General features: G+C 40.8%; 1 protein-coding gene across 1 annotated transcript; it reads right to left on the minus strand.

Moving 5' to 3' along the window:
* Nucleotides 1-753: 753 nt before the first annotated feature.
* Nucleotides 754-9558, minus strand: LOC104616486 (tyrosine-protein kinase transmembrane receptor ROR2-like; the record flags this gene model as incomplete). Its single annotated transcript, XM_010281515.1, has 5 exons — nt 9542-9558; nt 8337-8464; nt 4625-4939; nt 2682-2852; nt 754-956 (listed from the first exon to the last, which is right to left on the minus strand). Coding segments are annotated over exons 1-5 (834 nt in total), but the record flags the coding sequence as incomplete, so codon positions are not given.
* Nucleotides 9559-10814: the final 1256 nt, after the last annotated feature.

Below are 10814 nucleotides of genomic sequence, written 5' to 3' on the forward strand. Positions count from 1 at the left end.
CAAGCCTGTAGCGTTACACGGGGTTGTTGTGACCAAAGTGCAGGACTCAAAGTGTTGCAATTGGTGAGATCCCACAAATATTCTACAGTTTCCTGAACAGATGTTGCCAATTGTTCCAAATTGAGCATTGTTTTTTAGAGCTTGCATCTTGTAACTGCTGTGATTAAAAATTCAACATTGGCTCTGAAGAGAATTTTAGCGTGGAGATCAGTTAGTTGACCCAGCAAATCATATGCAGGAGCTGAGGTCTGTAGACAGAAGTTCAAAGCCATTTTCTTATCCTTTGGGATATGCAGCCTTAGAAATACGTTGCACCCCAGCTCAGCTCCCTGCTCAGTGGTGGTGGAGAATACCAGCAGACCGAGCTGACAGATTAGACAAGAAACCCCACTGTGCGTCCTGCTTTAAACAAGCAAACTGGCAGCACCGTTACCAGGACCGAAAACAAGCTGCAGGCTGAAGACTGGACCAGAAATAACATTTCCAGGCACTGAGACAAGAGGCAGAATGGATACTGACACGCAAGGGCAAATGTCATAAAATACTTGGTCCTGAAAGCTGTTCCCCGAGGCCAGGATTTCTAGAAACCGTTAGTGAGTGAAAGACCTGGTTTTCACTGAAGTAGATGGCCAGCACAGTATGAAAATTAGGTCCCTTACAACATGGCTCAATTCGAACATTGACAACCTGAGACAGTGAAAAATCATGACACTTTGGAAATAGGTGGCCTAAGCAAATTCTGTAAAAAAATACCTGTTTGTGTTGATTAATGAGTGGCATCTCCATGTCCTGGCTAGGAGATGCCATCAGCTGGCGGCGCTGTGGTGTAGCAGCAGATGCCTTCTGCTTGTTTCTGCACATACAGACCAGGAAGAAAAGGCAGGCGATAACCAGAGGGATAGCTATGCTGGGAACCAGGATGTAGAGGATTCCCATTTTACTGTTGTCACGTGGACCTGTCAGGCACAGAAATGTTCATTGTTTACAACAAGTATTTTTAATGCATTTGATAGTAAAGGGGGAACAAAAAATTACAGTATGATTATTAGTACTATATTTTAAACAAAAAGTAAACTCCTATAGCTTGAAAACAGAAGTCACACTATCCCCCCCGCTTCCAATTTTCCATTAAATATTTCAAGGAAGCTTGAATGGACATAGCAACTAGCAGCATGAACATAAACTAGGACTCCCACATTCAATGTGTTGACTGTAACAGCATGTGGTTTATTTCACTCTATTTTTGAGGTGTCTGCTTGTGGAAACTGCAGAACATTGAACAGAGGGTACCACTGCATTACCTGGTTCAGGGGATAAAAAATGAGTAGCCTTCATCACAGTATATAAAGCAGTGAACTCAATGTGATAAACCACAGCACAACATTGCAGTCTGGTCTTCTTGCCCAACTTCAGCCATTTCATCAGCACTTTGCCCACTTTCTACCTCCACTAGTACTACTTCTGCCCAGAATAAAATAAATCTCACTTCTCACCAGCAGAGATACGTTCTGTGCGTAATAGAATTAAAGTGCTTTTATATTACAGTGAGACAGTCATGAAAAAGCCAGCAATACATTTAGTAAGACTGTTCTGGAACCTTCCTGAAATGCTTTTTTCGTGATACCATGAGACTCTGGAAAGCATAGTGATGTCCAAAACGCTCATCGGAACTGCCTGGGATGTTTTCTGCAATCTGTGGTTTTGCTATTTCTGGCTACTGCTTTCACCACAACCACATCCCAGTGTTATCTTTTCACCATGTTACATGCAATGTAGAAATTTATTATAAATGTCAAATCATGTTACTGTAAAAAAGTGAACTAACTGAGAAACTTCATATCCATTTTGCATGCTCTTAAAGTACCGAGGAAATCTTTAACAAAACCACTTTTATGGCTTCCACGATACATCGGTTACTGTAGGAAACATGTTTTTCTTCCTAATGAAGCACAGTATTAAGTTGCTTTGCAGTGTCCACAGACTGTTACCACTGTAACAGCTCTAGAGTGAAGGCTGTACTAATACAAGGAAGTGAGTGGGGCAGTATTAAGCTGTGAGAGCTGTGCTTTTTATTTTTGCTATCAATTGTGCAGTACAGAGCCACTAGCAGATAGTGTAGGACTCTTCTGATACCATCATCTGTTTTATGACATCTCTGCTTCTGCACTTCACAGGGTTTCCTTCCAACCAAGCACGGTGCTATATCTCCCTCTACAGGAACTGAAAATCCTTGCTGCCTGCAAGATGCCATACAGAGGGAAAGCAATATACCAGAGTAGCGTGAGCAAACCAAAGACATACAGGTGATAAGTATGTCAAGCCTGGCATTTGACAAGCTAGAATACAAACTGCAGCAGTATCGTTAATTATTACCTCAGCTTAAGCACCCAATACATAATAAAAAAGTGTCACAATATCTCAGTTACAAGCTCTGATCGCCAGAGAATATTAAACACCTCCAACACCAAACAATGGTGCTGCATTACAGCAAGTAAAATGCTTGAAAGCATAACCCTTCTAAGTGAATTGCACTTGAATAGGGAGCATTCAAAATTACATAAGATTACAAGGACAGTAGTAGGGGAAAAAAGAAAGAGAATACATACTACAAGAAGGTATGTCACACAGTTCCATGCGTACGTTTTTATTCTTTGTAAAACACCAGGGCCCATCCATCTGACCTCCAGGATTTCGGCAATACGCATGTCCTCCACCTAGCTCTGGAAACTGTGTGCTTGTCAGATCATGGCTATGGGGACTCTGGGAGTCCCAGAGTTGGCAAGTGTGTCCAGACTTGGTAACGCTGACCATCCCTCTGTAGTCTGCTCCAGAACCGTTGTAGCACTGATGATCTGCAACACAGGGTTTGACAAAACGTTGCAAATAAGAAAACAATGAGGAGCCAGCAAGACCAAAAGGGTTGAAGTGTATAGACCATGGATGCAAAAAGGACTTGAATTTATGTACTTCAGGATTTAAATAAAAGCTGTGGGTTTTGAAATTTCAGTTCTATGAGTACCTGTACTCTTACACCCAGTTATTTTGGGATTCTGCCCTGGAGTGTCTCAACTCTATGGCTATACACACCAATATTTGGTAACTCTGAATGCAAGCTGATACTAAGGAGCAAGTATGAACCTTTGGACACAGGACAAGAAAAGTTAAACTAAATTAGAGATACGAGTTTCACTTCAGGAACAGTCTTCAGATGCCAACAGTGTAAACTTCCTGCCACTTTTATTTCCCATAATCTTCCTGTTTCCCTCACACTGCTCACTTTCTAGAGAAATTAGTGCTGCATTTTCTAATGTCTCTTGCCAATTTTGCCTTCTTTTCTTCTTTGGAAAGGAGGGATTCGGGCTTTTCTTCTCTTTAGATACACCACTTTCATATCTGCTGAACTCCTACCTTTATTCTCTCTCTGTTTTGCTGCTATCCTCTCTTCATACTTTTTGAGTGCTTGTCTCCCGTATGTATCCCCTGAATTGAATCATGCATTTCTGTATGTTTGCAACATTACTGTCCCCATTTTTCTGAGCCCCCCTCTCCAGCCCTCAGCAATCCAGCTGTCTCAAAGCCCTTCCTTCAGACCCCCAGAGTACTCCCACCGCAGCTGTTCCACTATAGGGGAGCACCACTGGCTCTGAGGATCATGGATGGCTTTTGCCAGACTTTTTGTTGTTTTTATTCTCATTCCTTTTGCTTGATACCTCTTCCCTGGCTGATTTGTCTCTGTCATCGTTTTCTCAGTTATTTCTGCTTCTAAGCTACACTAGCTTATTGCCTTACTAGCACACAGCTAGTCTTCCATGCTCACCTTTATGAACCCTGCTCCTACCTGTGAGTTCAGACAATGGATATTCAGAATAATCTTATCACACTTTGAGCTTTAAACATCTTTAGTCTCTTGGAGCTTGTTGAACATTGTAGGGGGTGGCGATTAATCGCTAGGAAACGGAGTAGGCAAAAAAATTGTCAGCACATAATTACTGACAACAGAACAGCCCTTCTACTCCTGGATGCAAATATAAATTTGCAGAAGCAAGATCAATGTTTTCACCTATCCTGTGTGGGTGAAGAAAGACAATTACACTCCATGCTCGATTTACAGGATTAATATTCTTGTGGATTTCCATATAGCAAAAATGAACATTAAATGTTTGATTTCTCAACAGATTTTTCCAGTGAAGCTTATATAGCCTGTCTGAGGCTTATTGATAGGTAAACAGAACTCACAAATAACTATATGGGGGGACTCATCCAGAAAGGCAGGAACTCAGCCAGAGGTGGGGGCAGGCATGTGGGAAGGGAAGCCTGCAACATACTGCTGCCCCTCACAAATCTGAGTCAAATCAGTGGTGTGAACACAGAGCTTCACAGCCCAGGGTGGTTGATACAACCCTTTTCTGTACTAAGCTGCATTCTTTAAACTTCCACACCATCCTAACTATACCTTACAACACTGCAAGATTATGGTCAGTATCAACATGATAAAAAGTAGTAGCATCCAGTACAGCAGTACTTTCTTTATAAAAAGAATAACTGATAAAATACTGTCTCTCAGACCCAACCTGAGGAAGCAGCAAAACCTGCTTTTTCCCAGTGATGAAACATTCAGACTTACATCGGCTGAGTCTCTCCACGGGGATCCCTATCCTTATGCAGTTGGCAGCTTCCAATGTGTCAGGTCGTGGGAGATCCTCACACTTCGGCAACTGTAGTTGCATCAAGATGAGCGGGTTTGACCTAGCGATGTTGTACTCCTGCCTACAGAGATCATTCTCCAGAACTTCACATTCATCCCGGCACAGCTCCCGTGGCTTAGGGGTCCGAGAGCGCTCGTCACACAGGGGAAAGACAAAGTGGCAGAAGGATGGTATAGCAAACTGTGAGCACTGATCAGACAAATGTGTGGAAGTGCCAATCATGGTAAATGCAGCTGGAAAGGAACAAAAATACTGCTTAAGTATTAATTCACAAAAAGCATGAAAAACAACATAATTTTCATATCATTTGCCTTTTACAACTTTCATCTTTTCTGGAGTGTCTGAAAGCCTACTGAGCAGCAGAGAAATAGGGTAATTTCTTCTGTAAAGGTGAGTTGATGAATGCAGAAAGCAAACCCAGCATCCCAGTGTCCCTCTGACATCTGCACAGAGCTTGTAGGATCTCAGTTCTTAGGAATTTACCCAAGTAAAGAGCACTGAGCAAACTGATGGCACTTGACTAATTTTAACTTGAAAGAATAAAAAGTGAAGGCAAGATACACCTGCCAAGATGTTGACATGTATTTCCAAAGTTTCTAATTAGGTAAAAGCTGAACAAGGATCACCTACCTTCTTCCTCCTGTAGACATTTTGATCAATAAACAAGACAAGCATTTTTCAAGTCTTGACGGGCAAAAGGAAGTGCACCATTGGTATTTGGGCACATATTGTTATTAATAGACATGAACAGGCATCAGTTTTGGGAAAAATGACTGTAATCAACCTCAGCATACTGATCACATTAAGATGAATGTCATAATGAATTTGGAACTTAATCCTCCCCTTCAGCTCTCAGCATCTACACACTAACATCTATCTGAGAGTTTTCTTGCACACTGCAAAGAAAAGACAAACATGCGTTTGTAACACATATCTGGGGATGAATCAAGCTTTAAATGTAGGAGTGTTCATTGTTCCCACACTGGCATCATTTGTGAGTGAGGCTTGCTAGACTGCACATTCCACCAACACACACTGTGCAAAGAGAGGACATGAGCAGTTTAAGTCATTCAGTAGCATTTACAACCTACAAATCAACTCTTGCCCTGTTGTCCAGCTCTTTCTCCTTTCAGCCATCTACTTCCTGCTGCCACATGCTATCAGACTGACTCTTCCTAAACACCACACGTACAGCAGGCAGCCCCAACTCCAGCCTTGCACTGTTTACACCTTTGCTTACTTTAATACAGGAATATTAACAATGGAATATAACTGTTTATCAGTCATGTAAGGAACACTGCATGCAAGCATGATATCAGGCCTCAAACAACAGCTGTGACGTGCTTATACCAAAGACTAACAGAGAAAAGATAAACCTGGAGGAGTGAAGCGCTCACTGTTGGCTATTTGAAACACCACACTGATTTTTGTAAAGGTGTTACAGAATTTAGATTGGCATGTGCAAAGACTGCACAATTCATAATCATGTCCTTATTTTGATGGGAGGCGCAAAAGCCAGCAGGTCTGTACGGTGGCATCTAATGGGTTTATTTTTTTAGTTATTAGAAAGATGTTAAGCAGCACAGCAAAGACATTGCTTAGCCACACATATCCACAAGTCAGGGGTCAGGCCCATGCACTGTAGTTGGCCTTCCAGTCATTCAAATCATGTCTCAAGTTTTTCTCCAGAAACATCTTTTTTCAACAGAAGACTGCAATTCTCACCTAACCACATGGCCAGTGCTGAATGGCACCAGGGGCCGTAGAGACAAAGGGAAAGTATTTCACACATCAGCACAGCAGGGAAATGAAAATCCAGAAAGAAAATTCCCCATAGATGTTGCCTGTAACCTTGTTAAATGTTCTGGGTGTCAGGCGGTAGGTGTCACCGTTTCCCACCCACAGCCTCCTCCGAACACCCTATGGCACGGAGCGCAAAAACCTTCTACCAAAAACTGCTCTTAGGAAGTACGGGCAAAAGTACGAGCAAAATCTCAGCAGCAGTTATACAACAGAGACTTTTTCTTTATCTAACAAGTTACTGCAATTTCAAAAATATGCTGTCATTTGGACAGAGAACACCCAGTCTTGCAATACTGCTTTTATGTATGAAAAGACTGGTAAGAACCAAGTATGCTCTGAAATCCTCAGGGTTATTTTGCATAAAGTATTTGGCATGTCCTTCAGATGTATATAGTTTGAAAATGCCATATTATTAATGGATTATCATTACTGCCTAGCAAGCCACTGGGCAGCTCTACACGGTGGTTCACAGAGTTTTCCTAAAAAAGAACAGTTCCATCAGAAGTTCTCCTCAACTCCAGGACAGAGAATCCCAGACTCAGCCTCCAAAATCTAACCAATTAATCAGTGGTATTAGGGATCCAGCAGCCAGGTCATGAATGTCCATGTTGTATATTCCAGAAACAAGTATAACTTGATCAATAAACATTTTCTTAAATGTATCACAGTTTTTTGGCTGTTTTTTTTAAAAAGGACATTATGAACCTAATTCATGGAGTTACAAATGTAATAATTTCAGATAGCTGGACATTTCCATATTGCTGAAAAACATCTAAACAGGATAGAGATTATGTATGTCATAGAAAAAAATGGTATCAATAGTGTGTAATAATTAACGACATAATGGCAAAAGAGGCTGGAATTACAACGGAGTACAAGAGAAAGAAGGAAGGGGAATGAGTCGTAACAGCACAAAGAAAGGTCAGCGCCTGGATTTTGCCAGTCCCAGAATCTGATTACCATCTCAAGAACAGAAAAAAAACTGACCTGGATTTCTGGCTTGACAATGAGCCTTTAAGGTAGTACCTTTAAGGAGACAGAGCTCAAACTCTTTTTGGCAACTAGTTACATCAAAATTGCAGCTTCAATTAGTTAGCCATAACTGGCCAGATGCAAAAAACTCCTGCTGGACTGAGTTAATTGACCATATATTATGATAAACAGTTTGATGTATTCCATGGATTCATTGTTTGCTCTGTTTGTGTACATCAGAGTCACAGCTGCTGATGTCAGCTAACTGAGGTCCAGTGAAGAAAACCCATGTTGATGTACAGCCCATCAGAAATCATTAAGGTTTTGGATGCATGTTTGTGACTCTGTACCAAAATGGTGATCAGAGAAAGAATCAGCAGGGGCAGAGCACAGGAAGGTCAACTCTTGTTTTATATACACCAGTGTGAAATCCAGACTCTGCCAGGATTATGCAATAGGGGAGGAAACCCAAGGGAAAAGCCACCAGACATTTTTCAAGAAAATAGAAAAACAGTAATTTTTTATTACATCACATACTGTTTTTTTTTAAAAAAATCTATTTGAATCCATCACACAAAAAGCTCCATTATAAACTACAAACTGTTAAAAAGTCAATGCTCTGACATTTTACTTAAGAACATGGAAAAACCTTCTACACGACAGATGATTTTCATCCTTCTTGCTTCAAATTTTGCTAGGTGCACAAGTGGGAAGATGGCTCCCTCCTCTGAACCTTAATGTAAGGATGTCTTAGTCATTGACTGATAAAACTGAAGAGGATGATAGCACTATTTATACCTGAATTGGATACTTTCACAAATGTTTTTGCCTTGCTACAGAGATGTACAAGCTTACCAGTAATGCGGTTTTCAATTTCCCCTTGCATCTGTAGGGAATCCACATAAATGGTCCTGTTTCCAATGATCCGTGCACACGCAATTCCCCTGTATGGCTGACAGAACCCGTCTTCATGGTAATCTTCTCTGCAAAAGACAGGTTAGGATTTTATAAGCACAAGTGTAGCTGTTCCCAAAGAATTTTTAAAAAATATATTCTTATAAAAGGAGAAAACCCCAAAAGACTAAATCTGGAATTGTTCCATTCCCCAGGTGCGGTTTTCTCCTCCAATTCTCTATATTACCTCGGAAGTATTAATGAGGCACCCTGTAAATAGTTCATTAGAGAAAGAAGTAAACCAAACCCCAAGATTAATTTTTAAATCATACAGTAATAGTAATAGGATTTGACAGATGAATCTATTAAAAAGCTGTTAGACTGAGACAGCAACATAGATCTTGTTATATGTCCCCATGCATTTTTGGCATCTAGCTGCACTCAGTACAATTAGGCAAACAGTTGGTTCTCTTCTCCCACCTCTCTCCCCCTTTCTTCATTTCCTGTAGTGAACAGCAGAAGAGACCTTGCCAAGCTTTAATTAAAACACAGAATAATTTTGAACTCTGGATTAGGTAAATAGAACAAAAAGTAATCAAGGTTTTAACCTCTTTTCCTCTTTTCTCTAGTCATAGTCAATGCCAAATTCTTCTTTCAACATGTATTATTTTAATACATTTTTCAATTCAATGAGGTTTGAGGCCAAATTTTACTCCCTTACATCAACATAAATATTTTGGCATAAAAGCACTAGCTTAAAGGCTCAGTGGTTCAACACATCATCCCAAAGCCCCAGTAAATAATACAAAACTGATCTGTAGAGCTAACTGTCTGAGCACTGAAAAGGGGCTTCAGAGTGAGAGAGCTCTCAGAGTTAATATCCCGTATGCCATGTGTTTCCTCTGACATGGCACAGCCTCTTTGCTAGGATTCACTAGCCTAATGGATTCACATCATGTCACTCACTGCATTAAAAAAAAGTGTAAAACATAATCTAGAAAACCATGACTCTAGAGTAACCCTAGAACACCCAAAAGCTTAATCAGCTTTTGTAACTAAACAGTCAGTTCAAAAGTCTGAAGTACCCCTCCTGTATCAGCTATTTTTGAAGTATTACTTCAATATTCTTCTGCACTTTGTACTTTATTATCACTGGATATCAGTACCTGTTTTGGTCACCCATGTTTCTACTTCCCGTACAAATACCTTCATGCTTCCTTAGCCTGCCGCATGAGCAGGACAAAACCATCAGTGAATACGTGTAAAACCACGTAACTTCATCTGGGCCAGATCAGCACCAAAACCTGCTGCCTGACAACAGCTAGCCATGATGAGCTCATCAGCCGACACCTACGCAGAGCCGAGCGCAGCCCATTGTTTCCAATATCTTATTCTGCCTTGGGAACCTCTTTTAATTTTCCTCTGCTGTGTCTCCCTGATAAAGCTCATCTCTTCAGGCAAACGTTACCACTATTTCTTAAAGTATAAACTCTTTGGTAGTGAGAGGTTGGGCAGGACTGTCTGTACAGTGTAGCCAAAAGCTGGAACCAACTATCACCGCTCGAGCAGCATCTCTCCCTTTCCTCCCAGAAAGACAATGACTTAACAGGACCCAACCTATCACACAGCTGCTAGATAAACCATGGTGACATGAAGTGTCTCATGCAGTTCTTGTCCAGATGTGGCCTTTATTTCCTATCACAGTATCACTGTTAAATATTCATAAAGCAACATTTTGTCTACAAACTCTGAAACAAGTTCTGCTTCCACAAAGATATATAAGTTTTTGATTACGGTGGATGAAGTAAAGGAGGAGTCTTTCAGGATCAATTAATTCCTGCAGTGAAATTCTTTCACTCTTATAACAAAACCACTAATTTTGCAACAATTGCATCATGTCTGAAGGGACAAAAATATCAAAGCATTTTGTCTGTGACTGTTTTATGATCCTTGACCACCTCAGTAGGAAGCGAGCAATTCCCATAAGGAGCTGAATGAATAAGAAACCCCTATTTGACCTCCTTCCCAAGAGTAAATTCATACCCCTATCCTGCAGAGAAAGTCTGCAATGTATCTAACTGAAACAGTACCTCACACTTCAGCTCTCAGTGCAGGGCTCTCTTGCCAGCATGAAAAAAAAAAATCTATAAAAAACAGCACTCCAAACAACATGGGTTTGGTGACAAAAGCAGTGTGATCTCTTACTTAGCTCGGTTTATTTATTTCTGTCAAGAACTTCTAAATACAGCCTAGATAATATATATACACACATATGCTCCCCCCTCCCATGTTACAGTCAACTGCTGATTAAACTAAACTGGATATGACCATTACCATGGATGCAAGCAAAAGTAAACAGTAACCTGATGTCAGATACTCTGACAGAGGCTGGGCTGTTATTCTACATGCATCTTTGTCAGGTCAGGCATATACAGTTTG

This window comes from Phaethon lepturus, unplaced genomic scaffold, assembly GCF_000687285.1.
Source record: "Phaethon lepturus isolate BGI_N335 unplaced genomic scaffold, ASM68728v1 scaffold18182, whole genome shotgun sequence".
Taxonomy (NCBI): domain Eukaryota; kingdom Metazoa; phylum Chordata; class Aves; order Phaethontiformes; family Phaethontidae; genus Phaethon; species Phaethon lepturus.